This window comes from Felis catus, chromosome B3 (genome assembly GCF_018350175.1).
Source record: "Felis catus isolate Fca126 chromosome B3, F.catus_Fca126_mat1.0, whole genome shotgun sequence".
Classification (NCBI taxonomy): Eukaryota; Metazoa; Chordata; class Mammalia; order Carnivora; family Felidae; genus Felis; species Felis catus.
Genome location: NC_058373.1, coordinates 11,902,515 through 11,918,664, shown reverse-complemented (window position 1 = coordinate 11,918,664; position 16,150 = coordinate 11,902,515). Strand labels below are relative to the sequence as shown.

General features: G+C 40.4%; 1 protein-coding gene across 6 annotated transcripts in view; it reads right to left on the bottom strand.

Annotated features, from left to right (window-relative positions):
* Nucleotides 1-16,150, bottom strand: part of CHD2 (chromodomain helicase DNA binding protein 2) — a 122,673-nt gene that overhangs the window by 64,606 nt on the left and 41,917 nt on the right. For 5 of the 6 annotated variants that reach the window (XM_011282738.4, XM_045058856.1, XM_019831922.3 and 2 more), the window contains 7 exons: nucleotides 15,914-16,014; nucleotides 14,881-14,925; nucleotides 14,532-14,710; nucleotides 12,199-12,323; nucleotides 9,091-9,307; nucleotides 6,790-6,879; nucleotides 5,747-5,937 (listed from right to left, as the gene is read on the bottom strand). In XM_011282738.4, the coding sequence (XP_011281040.3) occupies nucleotides 5,747-5,937; nucleotides 6,790-6,879; nucleotides 9,091-9,307; nucleotides 12,199-12,323; nucleotides 14,532-14,710; nucleotides 14,881-14,925; nucleotides 15,914-16,014 (948 nt within the window). Of the gene's footprint in view, nucleotides 1-5,746; nucleotides 5,938-6,789; nucleotides 6,880-9,090; nucleotides 9,308-12,194; nucleotides 12,324-14,531; nucleotides 14,711-14,880; nucleotides 14,926-15,913; nucleotides 16,015-16,150 lie in introns of those variants that run through there. The other variant, XM_011282739.4, reaches the window with a different exon arrangement.

The window sequence follows — 16,150 nt, the reverse complement described above, 5'->3', positions numbered from 1 at the left end:
CAAAGGTAAATCTTAATTCCTTAAAAAATGGAGTTGCATGAATCTTTGTGGAAAACAATCTTTTAAAAAATGTTTGAGGAGCACCTGGGTGGCTCAGTCAGTTGACCGTCCTGACTTCAGTTCTGGTCATGATCTCATGGTTTATGAGTTCGAGTCCCGCATCAGGCTTGCTGCTGTCAGCACAGAGCTTGCTTCAGATCCTCTGTCCACCCCCTCTGCCTGTCCCTCCCCCATCCCACGCTTGCACTCTCTCTCTCCCTCTCAAAAATAAACACGTAAAAAAAATAAAAAATAAAAATGTTTGAAAACAATGTTTTACAAAATTTTTTTAATGTTTATTCATTATTTTTGAGAGAGAGAGAGAGAGAGAGAGAGAGAGAGAGCGAGCACGAGCAGGGAAGGGGCAGAGAGAGAGGAAGAGACAGAATTTGAAGCAGGCCCCAGGCTCTGTCAACACAGAACCTGACACGGGGCTCAAACTCAGAGACCATGAGATCATGACCTGAGCCCAAGTCAGATGCTTATCCAACGGAGCCACCCAGGCGCCCCGAAAACAATGCTTTAAAAACAAAGCTTTCGAAGAGAAAAAGTTCTCTTACACACACACAAAACTACATCTCTAACTCCAATCCATCATTCCAAAAGTAATTCAACTGGCCACAAAGAACACTTTGGATGAACTATCAGAATAATCATGTCTACTAGAACGCCACAGTTGCTAAATAGCAAAAAAGTAATTATGACCAATTAGGAGCCAAAATCCCTACCATCCACTCCAGTAGTCAAGTACAAAAGGGCAAATCTAGCTAACCATTCATTGGTGGAAACTATGCAGCACATTCTTTTTTCGGGGGACAAGCACAGATGCTGCATGGTGCCTCAAGACTCCTACTACGTAGAATGGTCTCATCTCATCTCAGTGGTGCTATGAAGGATGTACTTCTTCTCTTGGAATTTGAAGACCAAAGGATATTGACCTCAGTCATAGAAGACCTGAAACTGACCTCAGTCCATCCAACTTATTGAATGATAAGGGACACATTTTCATCATCTAAGTCAGCATTCTGAAGCAAACACTTCCAGTGTATCAAAAAGACCCAATATGAAAACGATAAAGTAATACACAGGAAAACACTCTATTTCAGAAAACAAAGGTTAATAATAAATAATTGACAAATTGACTATTTCTAAACTTTTCTATGTTATGTTTTACGGCACTTGTACCTTTGAAAAGCATACTTTAGGGGCGCCTGGGTGGCGTAGTCGGTTAAGCGTCCGACTTCAGCCAGGTCACGATTTCGCGGTCCGTGAGTTCGAGCCCCGCGTCAGGCTCTGGGCTGATGGCTCAGAGCCTGGAGCCTGTTTCCGATTCTGTGTCTCCCTCTCTCTCTGCCCCTCCCCCGTTCATGTTCTGTCTCTCTCTGTCCCAAAAATAAATAAACGTTGAAAAAAAAATTTAAAAAAAAAGAAAAGCATGCTTTATAAAAACTCGGCCTTATGCTAATACGTGATGAACAGGGTACTCATTACAGAAGGTACAACAGACTGTTCAAGACGAGAAGAGGGCAACTGCCTCCATCCTCAGGCCACTATCGACTCACAGAGCTCTGTGGAAGGGACAGAGGACCCAGGTGAGAAGAAACAGGACAGGCAAGAGGACAACAAGGAGATGGGATAGGCAGGGTGCAGTGTGACAGGAAAAGAACCTCTAACATAGTGTTTCTCGACTGGTGGTGATGCCCAATGTCCCCCAATCCCTGGGGGACACTGGGAATGTCTGGAGACATTTTTGGTTGTTACCACTGAGAAAGAGGGCAGCTACTGACATGTGGTGGGGTAGTGGCCAGGGATGCTGCTCAACAACCTATAATGCAAAGGACAGCTCCCAGCAAAAAGGAATTATCCAGCCCAGAATGTTAATAGTGCTGAGACTCAGAAACTCTGTTCTGAGAGAAGGCAGAGAAAGGAGGGGTGCCAAGGGAGCTCCACTCCCAGAAGCACACCGTAGTGAGGGTGCCTGAAAAAAAGGGAATAGTTTCAGCCTAATCTGCTAACGCAGTAGTCAGGGCAGCATGGTTAGAGTGGTCAAGCTTCTCTACTCATCTTCTGAAGAGTATTAAACTATCCTTGAAAAATAAAAGTCAAAAAAGGACAGCCACCAACAAATGAAAATAGAGAATTTGTTGCTAGTAGGCCTGCCTCACAAGAAATACTAAAGAAGTGTTGTAAGCTAAAAAGAAGTGATTTTAACCCAGTGACAATCTCCACGGGGAGAAATAAATATAACTGGAAATGATAATATAAATGTGTAAATATGAAAGACTATGTTTTTCTCTTATTACTTTAAAAGACAGCCTGGATAAAGCAATAATTTTATCACTGTCTTCTTGGGTTTACAACACAAGTAAGGAAGTAAAAATGAAGCCATCCTGGAGAACAGTTGTTATATTTTACCAGAATTAAATTAGTATTAATCTAAAGAAGACTGGGATGAGATGCATACTAAAAAACCCTAACAACCAGTAAGAAAATAACTTTTTAAAAAAATCAGTTAACAGAAGAGTTAAAGTGGCACACTATAAAATACTTGTTGAGACAAAAAAGGCAGTAAAGGAGAAATAGAAAAGAGTAAGACATATTGGGGAGAAAAGTAAAATCGTAGATATAAATCCAACCATATCAATAATTGCATTAAATGTGAATGAATTAAACTCTTCAAAAGGCAGAGACTCAATTAAAAAGGGAAGATCCAACTACATGTTGTCTACAAGAGACACATTTTTAAACTCATAAACAGCAATTGAAGTAAAAGGACAGAAACAGCATAACATGCAAACAGTTACCAAAAGACAGGTAAAGAGCTGTCACATCACACAAAATAGACTTAAGGAACAGGAAATATTACTAGAGATAAAGAGGGGCATTTCATGATAAAAAGATCAACACATCAGGAACAAAGAACAATTACAAGCGTGCACATACCTAACACCTGAACCCCTCAACATACACAAAGGAAAAAGTAACAGAACTGAAAGTAGCAGATCACTCAACAACTACAGTTAAATATTAAAATATTTCACTGTCAATAACAAAACTAGCCATGATGTCAGGAAAGGTATGTAAGACTTGAATAAGACTATTTATTAACTAAGTTGACTTAATGGACATTTACAGAACTCCACCTTATGAAAGCAGAGTATTATTCAAGTACACAAAGAACATTCTCCAAAACAGAAAACATACTAAACCATACAAAAAAAAATTTTTTTTAAGATTTATTCATTTTTTACAGAGACAGAGAATGAGTGGGGGAGGGGTAGAGAGAGAGAGAGACACAGAATCCGAAGCAGGCTCCAGGCTCCGAGCTGCCAACACAGAGCCCGACGCGAGCTCGAACCCACGCACTGTGAGATCATGACCTGAGCCGAAGTCAGACGCTCAACCAACTGAGCCACCCAGGCACCCCAACATGCTAAACCATAAATAAATAACAGTGAATTCATTTAAAACATGTTCTCTAAGACAAAATTGAATTACGAGTTATCTGGGAAAACCTAAATATTTCAAATTAACCAACACACTTTAAAAAACAAACAAAAACCATGCAACAAAGAAAAAAAACCACAAAAGAAATTAGAAAATAGGTGAAACTGAATAAAAACTTGGGCAAGAGATTTAAGCAGACATTTCACCAAAGATCCACAAAGGGCTAATGAACACATGAAAAAGATGTTCAACATTTTTAGTCATCAAAGAAATGCAAGTAAAATCCACACTGAGATACCACTACGCTCCCACCAGAATGACTAGACTGATGACATACCACGTATTGGTGTTGGTATAGAGAACTGGTAGGAATGGCAGATGGAAAGTAAATACCTACTTTCCAAACAACCCAGCAATTTCACTAAGTATCCAACCAAGATAAATAAAAACAAATAAATAAAATAATAAATAAAAACAAATGTCCACAGATAGACACAATAGCCCAAAACTGAAGCAACTCAAGTGTCCATCAACTGGTGATAAATGTAATGGAGGATTACTCCACTTTAAGAGAATAAATAAATCTCTATGACACAGATGCATCTCAAAAATATTATGCTAAATGAAACAAGCCAAAAACAAAAGATTACTTATTAGGATTCCATTTATATGACATTTCTAAAAAAGTTAAATCTAGAGATGAAAGCGGATTAGTGACTGCCTCAGACTAGAAACAAAAGCAGATTTAACTACAGACAGGAGGGAACTTTCTGGGTGAAGAAACTATTCTAGAACTAGATTATGGTGATGGTTGCACCAATTCACAAAGTTACTAAAAAAAACAAATTGTATACTTACAATCGTGTATTTTATGATATGTAAATTACATCTCAACAGTGTTTACAAAAAAGTTAACAACACATGGGGGAAGAGACCACTCATGTTTTTCATTATGCTATCCAAAATGCCTTGCTTAGTTTATGGCACATAGCAGGCACTCAAATATTTTGAGTTATTAAAAAAAAAAAAAAATTGTGGAGCATTTCCCTGTCAATCTGACAACTCCTGACTAGTTACTGTATCCCAGATACTACTCCAGCCAATGTGGACCATTGAGGAATAAAGTAAACATGATCTTGGTACTTCTGAATGCATAAATTTTTTTTTAAATTTTTTTTTTTAACGTTTATTTTTTTGAGATAGAGAGAGACAGAGCATGAACAGGGGAGGGTCAGAGAGAGGGAGACACAGAATCTGAAACAGGCTCCAGGCTCTGAGCTGTCAGCACAGAGCCCGACGCGCGGCTCGAACTCATGGACCTCGAGACCATGACCTGAGCCAAAGTCGGCCGCTCAACCGACTGAGCCACCCAGGTGCCCCTGAATGCATAAATTTAATGACATGAGATGAATGAGTAAGAAAGGAAAGCAGTGAGGTACCACATAGAAAAAAAACAGGGTAGGGTGATAAGCATGTCTGACAGGCTTTTGTAGGTTAGGTGGTCTGAGAAGAATCTGAAAGGAGGTGGTCATAAAGGCTCAGGCAAAAATGTTCCTGGACATGTGAAGATGAGGAGAAAGACCATCCCAGATAAACAGTGTCAGTGGCTTGGCAGGTTAAAGGTACGGAAAGCTGGCAGAACAGCTGGCCATTCTGGGATGGGATGGGAGGAATCAAGAGTACCATCAAGGTGCCACACTGGGCGGGGTCTCCCAAGGTAGGGCAACAAATTTAGGTTTCATTTCAAGCATCACTGAATACTGCTGGATAACTAAGTTTTATGAAACGTGTATACCATCTCCCCTATAAAAATCTTTTCAATAAAGACCTCTATGATTCTTTAGTAAATTACAGATCTGAGTAATAGCTAATGCTGATTGTTTCTCTGTTATCACAGGTTTGGGTTTAAGATATTAACACCTGTCAGACTGAGTACCTTGTATACTTCATTTCAATTCTCGATTACCTTATAACAACAGTGAGAAGGTCTAACATTTCCTGTTTACCAATTATTTCCCCAAAGCATTAACAGATTCAAATGTCTTGTAGATAATAGGCTTTCCTCCTTGACATGCTGAATTCTGTGCCTCCTAACATTTATTATGGAACGTTTTACTAATTTTATTCCTGCAGCAGTTTAATGTTTTGCTGTTCCCAAATCATGCCATCTGTTTTCCCTAAGGTCTATTTTTTAAAAGTTAAAAAGCATTGGCATTTCAGACATTCTAGCATCTTTCGAAACACACAGGAAGGAGCTTACTTCTCCGGCATAATAAAGTGCAGCAAGGACCAGAGCTCTTTGAGGGAATTCTGCAGAGGGGTCCCCGTAATCAGGAGCCTATGGTGGGACTTGAAATCAATCAGAGTTTTATACAATAAAGAGTCATCATTCTTCAACCGATGGGCTTCATCCACTCCCAGAAAGGCCCAGTTAATACTGCCCAGCACAGTCTAAAGTAAAAACAAAACAGAACGAGCCACCAGGTCAGAAGGAAACCCAAAGAACTTTCAAGTGTTAATTATCTCTGTACAAATGCCATCACAAAGGTATACACAGAAACATTTATTCTTCACGGACTTAAAATTGTATTAGGACTCTTCTGTTTAGTCTGTGTTTTGCCAGACTAGTGTCTACTCGAAAGAGCACACCACCATCCAAAAGGTTTTGGGGGGGAGGGGGAATCTCTTATGCCACGTACTGCTGCATGCCCCACGGCAAGAACACAGAAATTGGTATGCTGGGCAAAAATGATACAGAAACAAAAACTGTGATTTTGCAGTCTCTCCTTAATTAAGATTCTCCTCTGCCTATTCTCCACCCCAACCCTGAAGCACAGAAACAACAAAAGCCACCAAATTGAACTTATTTACACTTATCTCCAGTGGGACCACCTGCCACATACATGTCTTAGTAATTGTAGAAAAGAGAGGATATGAAGAACTTCATTTTTACGTCCTTCTCACAGAGACCATTCACATCATCTGTTGTGGAGAAATTCCTTTACGATGATACGATGGGAAATGCCTGGGATGGCAATCAAGCCCAGGTTCCAATGGCTGACTAGAATCTCAGGTAAGTTACTGGCTTCAATACCCTTTCATCCTACTATTTAATTCAATTGGACTAAGCGATCTGAAGTCCCATTCAACTGTAAGGTTCTGATTTTTATTTATAAGCTCAGTATTCTTTGTGGATTTTTGTTTGTTCACTTGTCTGTTTTTCACTAAATAAAGAAAAGCAACATGGCAAGCGGGAAGCACAGAGCCCACCATTTGGACAAGTCACACTACAAAATTACACACCTTATCTTTTAAGAGAATCTCATATGTTGTTATAAGTGCATTGAACTTCAGCCTTTTAGTCTGAGAATGAATCCATTCATATTCCCGTATCTAGAAGAGAAATCAGTAATTAAGATACAATTTCAACTTTTACCTTTCTTATCACCAGCAGTCTTGTGACAGATGCATAGAAACATGCCAAATAAAAAAACTGATTAGAATTTAATGAATATTTTATACATTCTAAATTGACTGAAGCAACCAAACTATAGAGCAGTAAAAGAATTAAAAGATCACTGAGCAGCAGAAACTTTACTGCCAGAACTCAAATAACCTATCACTTCCCCCTGCCCCCATCCCAATACATCTGACAAAACTGACAAAAAAATGCATTCCACCTGCAATTAAACCCTGGTGACTTGAACTGATCTAGCAACCTCCCAGAATGTGAATTTTCTTAAGGAATATTTTATTATTCTTTGCTCTTTGGTAGTGCAATACTTTTATTAACAAATAGAACAATTCCCAACCTCTGGCTTGGTCAGAAATTTCATTAATCTAGAGCAGAAAGATGTGGCCTCCAAGAAAAAGGAAAAGGAAGGTTACAGGATGAAAATGTAAAATGCATGAAAATAATGTTAATGTAAAGGAACACAAAAACTAACACATTCATACTTCAGTGTGACCGGACACGCAGCAGGCACAATGGCCCATCATACTGCAGTGTGACCGGGAGTCTGGCAGGCACATGGCCCATCATACTGCAATGTGATCAGCCGCCCAGCAGGCACGATGGCCCATAACAAGGCTCCTGTAGTTTGGCTGTCAAGTTGGGGACCGGGAAACAGGACAAGGAGTGCGTGCAGGTAATCACCACCAAGTGGGAAGAGCAAAGAAAAGGAGTATGAGAGTCCACATAGAAAATTTCCCTGACTCGGGGCGACTGAGTGGCTCAGTCAGTTGAGCATCCGATTCTGGCTCAGGTCTCAGGTCATGATCTCCCAGTTCGTGAGTTCGGGCCCTGCATTGGGCTCTGTGCTGACAGCTTGAAGCCCGGAGCCTGCTTCAGATCCTCTGTCTCCCTCTCTCTCTGACCCTCCCCCACTCACACTTGGGTCTCTCTCTCTCTCTCTCTCAAAAATAAATAAACGTAAAAAAAAATTTAAGAAAAGAAAATTTCCCTGACTCCACAATTTTCAGAGTTCACTTTGTCTTCACCTTTGAATGCAGTGCTTGAAGCCATTTTGCATCATCTAGAAGTGTTTTTCTTTTATAATGGTTAACAAATAGATTAGCAAAGCTAAGAACTGCTTAGAAACTCAAAATTAGAGCAGGGAAATCTGCAAATTTACCAGGTTTAGGTTAGACGACTTGAATGAAAATATTTAATAAAAATAAGTTTCAATCGGTATAATATATAACATATCTCTCAAAAGTTTGAGAATTCCTGATGGCTTTCTCTTGGGATAAGCAATCTCCCAGAAACAGTTTTCTCTAACACACAGTAATGAAAGAGCAAAGGTCTGGGACCAGACACATCTCTGTCCCAACCCCAGCTCTGCCACTTTGTAGCTGGCCTGTGGACAAGTGTTAAACTCTGAGTCCTTTTCTTCCTCAGTCGGTTAGAAAGAATACCATCCACTATCATGAGGACTATCATGAGGATTACAGGTAATATACCTGTAAAAGGCACCCAGCACAGACAAGCCCTCACACACAACAGGTGCTTTTAAAAAAATTACTCATAATCAAGAAAAGAACTGCTAAACAGAGATCAACTCAAGCCTCTCTGTTCTAAGTTCCCTATGCTCAAGTTAAGGTTGAAAACAGACAAATAATTCTCATTTCTATAGCCCCAGCAAAGTCCATTGTCCTTTCTCATTATTCCCACCTTACTAAGTTATGCAACCTCACCATTTTAAAAGGCTGGGAAACAAACTCTAAGAACTTGATCATTTTTAGTAGTATCTCTCTGTTCAAACAGCAAAAATAATATTAACATTCCACAGGGTATTAACTCCATCTTATAATCCATTATAAATAAAATAGTCTTAGAAATATGAGACAAAGAGAAGAAAAACTTAATACTGCAATCCAACTAAAACAAATTCCCATTCACATACTGCTATTGCTTTCCTTTAATATAGTAAGCATATTTTAAAGAATATGTGAGTTGCATTTTGTGATACATAAATCTCCCAACAGTGGGGGCACATTACAGTGTCGGAATCATAATGTTACTAAAGACTATAATGGTTTTAGGTCAATTTCCAAAATACATTTATAACACAGATTCTATCCCAATTCTTTTTGTTTACACACCGTATTTCTGCTCATCAGGTCACCTATGTAAACCACTACGTTAATCTCTGGTGCCCAGATTTCAAACTCCCTCTGCCATGAGGTGAGGGTGGATAAAGGGACGACTATAAGAAAGGGGCCATACAGCTGGTGTTGGTGGAACAGGTAGGAGAGGAATGATATGGTCTGGATGGTCTTTCCTAGGCCCATTTCATCAGCAAGGATTACACTGTTACTTCTGCAGGAAGAGAAAAATAAAAACAAAACAAAACAAAACCATTAGTACGTGTACACACACACACACACACACAAAAAAAACCAGCATGTGCACAAACAGCAAGGACACCAATGACTCCCAATTCACCAAGCAAGGCACTGGTTACCAGCCTCAACTGTATTTCCTTTGTAGTAGAAACTACAAAATAGCAGAAGAACAAGTGATCTAAGTACAATCAAGCTTTGGAAATACTTTAAGAGCTTATTCAGACTAAGTTCTTTACCTTGCATTTTGTTCTTTTACATCTACCCCTTGTAACACAGAAGGCAGGTTTTGTTTTATTGGGGTATCCAAGAACATGACCTTGGGCTCCACCATTACAGAAAGCAGGGGGGCAAACTGGCTATCCCAACTGCTGGTGAACCCTACAGCCTGATGGCCACGTGCCTTTGCTCAAATCACCCACCCACTCCACTGCATGCCGCTGGGTTGTTTAATGCTACATACACTCCTCCCCAGGCCTATGTGCTGCAGATCTGGAGTTTGTTGTTGTTTTTTTTTTCTTTAATTTTTTTTTTTTAACGTTTATTTATTTTTGAGACAGAGACAGAGCATGAACGGGGGAGGCGCAGAGAGAGAGGGAGACACAGAATCGGAAGCAGGCTCCAGGCTCTGAGCCATCAGCCCAGAGCCTGACGCGGGGCTCGAACTCACGGACCGTGAGATCGTGACCTGAGCTGAAGTCGGACGCTTAACCGACTGCGCCACCCAGGCGCCCCAGAAGCTTAAATACAGCACAGTCTACAGCAGAGACAGGCTGCAAATCAGATTTCTGAATCCACCCTACACCTACCAAATCAGAACATCTGGGAAAGGGCTCAAAGAGCTGTACTTTTAACAGACACTTCTGGATATTCTGATGCAGGTGTATTCCTTGGACCACACTTTGAGAAACACTGCTCTAGGAGACAGTCCGGATATTTTAACAGGATACTAACAGGAGAGGATTGTTCAGCTAGAAGAAAAACACTTGAAGAAATGGCCAGAGTAGGAAAGTATGTTCAGGAAATAGAAAACAGCCCTTTTGGCAGGGAATTAGAAATATATACATGGCAAAAGGCTGCAAACATTAAGAGTTTCTAGAAAAATCAGGCCATTAAAGGTTTATACATGTATAACAAATGTTTAATCAATAACCCAGAAAGAACTAAAAATAATAGACAAATTACAAAGAACTGAATGGATTAGAAATACAAGACATTTAATTTACCAAGAAGAGACTGACTTTTTAAAAATACATTCCGTGTTCCACAGAATGGCTAGTTTTATGGGAAAAGAAAAGGACAAAGGCAAATATACTGGGGCAGGGGAGAAGGAAGAGGCCATACCTCTCTATAAATCTAAATCTTAATCTAAATCTCTATAATCTAAATCTCTATAATTTATGCACTATTCAGATATGTTATGTTCCTTTGTGTAATTTCCCTCCTATTTCTCTCACCTTTCCACGCTAGTAGGGAGGAAACAGGATTTTCTCCAACATTTCCTCTCCCTAACAAACTGCCATTGTTCATACACTGAAAGAGATTTGAATGGATTTCCCTGTTTTTCTAAAACTAGGCCAAAACAGCATATTACTTAATGTAAGGTTCCTGTGACTAGGGCCTAACAACTGTTTGGGTCCTCTTCAGCACACGGTGTGACAGTGATGTTCGCGACATGACTGCACATGACATCTTTGTGGCTAAGACCCTTCAAGTACAAAATGAGAGGGCTGGATCACACAACCTCTTGAGGTTCCACCCAGCTTTAGAACTATCTTCTAGGAAGATGAGATCTCCCTGTTCTCTGAAACAAAACCAGTTTTTACGCAATTTAGAATAGTTCTATCAGACTTACATCCTTAGTCACACAAACTGAAGCTCCCCAAGGGCTCTAATGTTCATAACCGAATGCTAGATGCTGTATTAGATTTTATAGGACAAAGAATATAGGTAGTTTCATTGGGAAGCAGGCATTCTAAATGTACCTCTAACCAGAAACCACTTTTTGGCATTGAGAAAACCAGTTCACATGGTTTTATTTCCAGGCTGCCGTTCAATTCGGATACAAGAATTTTTGCCTTACTGTAAAACACTGAAGCACTTAAGAATTGCATGTGGGGGAAGGAGTTTGTAGGTAAGCATGAAAGATCCTTCCCACACTGTGTGCCCTGGGAGGACAGGGAAACTAGGTCTGTCTTGGCTCACTGTTCAAACTGTCCAGGCCTAGATGGGGCCTGACACATAGTAATCAGAGACTACTTAGATTTGCAATTGACCTGATGAACAACATCCATGAGTACTGCCTCCAAGCACCTTTAAACCTCATATGCTTTCATCGTCACACCTTTCCTTTTCAAAATTAAGGTGGTTTTGTTACAAAAAGTAAGGACAATTTTATAGGTTCAACCATCAGAGACCTTCCTCTACATGGGATAGCATGTACGGCAACCTTAGGAGGGAGGGGGGTGTTTCACACAATTCTTCAGCACCACCACAAGAAATGAAGGGAAAGGTTTCCCTGGCCTAGAAGGAAAATGAATGGAAAACAGACATCTTCTTTCTTCCCGACAAAAACGACTTCCACATCACAGATGTGGGCAAATTAACTTGCTACTTATAGTCACACTCATAAACAACATGTTATGACATAGGTTTCTGGTTAGGACAAATTATCCCCAAATAACTAATTAACAAAGTATTCTTTACTTCAGATTAAAATGATATTACACATACATATGAACTCCTACAAAAGCCTTCTCTCAATCATATATTTTTGTTTCTATAATACACAACAGAAATAATTATTTGCACTTAAAAATAAAGAAGCCAAAAACGGTACAGAGAATTTCAAACCTATTTTCTACCTACTTGCACCAGGAATGAGCAAGCCAGTTGAGACCTTCTAGCTGATAATCACGAAGCTCCAGATTCTCCCCTCCTAAATATGCTGGCTGTTTCTTTAAAGCCACAAATCGTGGTCTCTGCTTCAAGGCCTGAAAGACAAAAAAATTCACAAAGCCCACGTCTGAAAAAGACTTTCTTCCTGTTCCCATGTTAAAATGCTACCTATGATTTATGTGCTCTGAACTAAAGCACCGAAGTTTAAATTTCACATCGGAATCACCAACCTCACCTACCCCACCGCACCCACACCTCCTTTCATTGAGGTCTGTACTCCCAAAGCCAGATGTATCCTGAAATAGTCTTTGGTTAACGTGCTCCTGTCCTGAAGTCAGTCTGTGAACATCCTTACACAGCACTAATTTTACATCATCTCTATCATATGGCAGGGAGTGCTCCATTTTCATCTTTATAATCTCATTCTAAACAGTACAAAACAAGACCACTGGGAAAGTCTGTATATGCCAAACACAGCAGAAGGTCACCATGAGAACATCTGCAAATTCCAAAATGCCAACCCCCTGACCTTGAACCCCCCAAGTGTGTGAGTTTGGTTTTCTAAAGGAAAGGATGTGAATGAAGAACATCAGTCTAGTAAGGTCATGTCTCTATGCTTTGCACAGTACAAAATGTGGATTCTGTGACTAAATCCATTTGGGAAACAATGTAATACAAGTTACATAAATTTCATTACTGTGACTTTTCAAAGTCTAAAACGCTTGTCCATATTGTGAATTTACAGAAAAACTTCATTTAGGAATGCGTCCCAAAGTTCTTAGGCCACAAAGTCTTTTCATAGCGAGCATTTCTCTGAAGATTAGGGCTCTATGGAATCAGCACCCTATTACATGATGTATCGCCCTAACAGTGTATTTGGTTAAGGTGATTACTGACCATCTCACCTCTCCTCTGTGAGCACCCAGCAGTGAACAGAATCTGAATCCTCACACTCAGCCACCGAGCCCCACGTCCACTTCTGCCACGGCTCCCCCAGAGCTTCCTCCCCTCCAATCCTTGCATCCCACAGTGACTTCCCTTGTCCGCACACTGTGGTTCCCTCACGGACTTCCAGGGCATGTTACTGGCTGGACCTTCTGGCTTTCGTAACTACACACTGCCATTACATGAAGTTTTCTGAATACAACACTGTTTCCATCATGCTGCTCTCTCTCAGGGAGGCAGGCATGTCCATACCCACCAGATAAAGCCAGCATTACCCTCCAAGGTATTCAAGACACGCACACTCGGACCTAAGTGCACTTGCCAATAACACCTTCCTCTCTTCCAGCCCCAAGACCATCTTCCTCCTGACGCCTTTCAGGGGAGGGCAATAACCTGGGCCCCCTTCCATCTGTCTATCCAGCACCAATCCATCCTTCAAGAACCAGGGCAATTCAAGTAGTGCAATCTCTTTAACCCTTTAAACCTCCTCATGGACTACTAGAGCTCAGTGACTCCTGCCTCTGTACTTCTCTGACCACAGTTCGTTTTTACACTCACTGCCCCCTCAAATACACACTGCATTCCACAGATGGAGGTCTGGTGCCATGAACTGGACGTCAACTCCTCAGAGACAGAGCCCATGTCTTACACAGACTTCTTCTGCCAAGGACCCAAGCACACCATTTTACATGTGGAATGAATTCCAAAAAAGGGAAAGGATTTATGCAAACAATCAAGCAAATAAAAAGCCTATATGTTTGGTTTCTAACTTAGAATTCAGAGCTTCTCCCCTTTCCCATCACATTTCTTTATTTTATTTAAGTTTATTTATTTTGAGAGAGAGAGAGAATGTATGAGCTGGGGTGATTGAGGGGCAGAGACAGGGAGAGAGAGAAAATCCCAAATAGGCTCCGTGCTATCAGCGCAGAGCCTGACACAGGGCTTGGACTCACAAACCATGAGATCATGACCTGAGCTGAAATCAGATGCTCAACCAACTGAACCACCAGTCGCTCAACCATCAGTCACTCAACCGACTGAACCACCCAGGCACCCCACCATACAATGTCACGTCTCTTTAAAGTGCTTCAATTCTTTCAAATATTCTGCACAATATCTCTAATTAGACATATCCAGTTCCGTGAATTTTAAGATTAAAGAGGTCAGCGAAGCCATTGTACAATTCATCTTCTTCTGTTTTAATATTTTCCTTTGATGTCAAGGTTAATTCATCTTTCACATCAAAATGGGAATTATCATTTACTTTTGTACATTTTCTCTTCCCAATATCTATGTGATCAACCCTTCCCACCAATACATCTTTCCCCCGAAAAACCAAAAGCCAGCCATCACCACACCTTGCATTCTCTCGTCGGGATGGTTTTTGAGTTGTTCCGACTATGGAAGCTGTCAATACAGCTCTGGAACTTCTTTCCAATCAAGGCTTCATCTTCCCAGCTGCACTCTGAATAGGGCAGTCCCATCCATTTGCATAGATATTCAGGTTCATTTGAAGGTGCCGGCTTCCGACTGTGAGCTGTTTGGTATACAAAAATTAGTAGATTAGCAACTGTCAATCAAAGAAGGGGAGTGTCACTGTTTTACACATAACCATTGAAACACCAAGTGGCAAAACTAAATACACTGCAAAACCTGAACTGCTCTTAGATGCTCACTAACATTTTGTTAACCAAATCTTTTGCTTACCTGGAAAATCTGATTGACCCAATGTAGATTTGCTTGTCTTCACGGCTACACAAAAGGAAAATACGACAGAAAAGTTATCACTATAATCAAGGAAAGAATGACATTTTAGGTCCTATGAATAAGAATACAAATATAATACAAATACAAATATAATCTGACATCATTTAAAAAAAAAAAAAAAAGGAACACCTGTCTTGCTCTCACAGCCCTGAGTAGCTACAACCCCATTTATGTTCCCCTTTACAACAAAACTCCCCAGGAGAGTTGTTTTTACTCACGGTGTTCCCCTCATTCTCTCTTGAAGCCACCCCAATCAGGCCTCATCCCCACCACTCCACAGATCCTGAACCAGCCCAAGTTCAAGGATCAAGTCTCAGTCCTCCTTCCCCCCAGAGCATCATGCTCTCAGCCCCCTTCCTCTCTCACCAGACTTTATTTCTCTTCTCCTGTGGCTTCTCCGTAACTTCCAAAACCTGGAATGCTCTCAAACTTCCTAGTCTCACGAGGTATACTATTTCTGATAATCTCAGTAAATCTTAGGCTTTAAATACTATCTACATACTGATAAATTCCCAAATATAAATCTCCAGCGCAGACTGAGAGTTCTAAACTCCAAGCTCACATATGCTACATACAACCTTCACGATACTCCCCAATTAGTCAACCAAGAAGAATAGCAAACTTACAAATATCAAACCCAGCTCCTGATTTCCACTCCAAGCCAGTTCTTCCCTTAGCCTTTCCATTTCAGTAAATGGTACCTCTGTTCTCCTATTTGCCTGGGTCATAAGTCTTGGCATCGTACTTGACACCGCCTTCTCTCATCTCCCATGTCCAAATTTACCAGCAAATCTTGTTAACTCTTCCTTCAAAATCAATCTAGATAGCCGTGTATTCTCTTGCTTTTTTTCCCCTACATCTATTCTCTACAAGTAAATCTACAAAATGCATTTTTAAATTTACAATACCCCAAAACCAAAAGCCATTATTTGCGGAGCTCACACACTGCTAAAATAAGTTTCCATGTGCTCACCGATTATTCTTTCGACTATCTGATACTGTTTGTTCAACTCTGAGGCCAGCTCTTGTTGGCAGTTGAAATATTCCACATCTTCAGGAGAGACTTTTCCTAACCTAGACAGAAGAAAAGAAAAATACATTCCAATTAGATTTGGGAGATCCATACAAATCTATCAAAGCAAAGTCTAAGAAGAGCAAAGGAAACTGAGCCTTTACTTCCATCTGTCCCTTTAGCAATCCTTTACTAGTA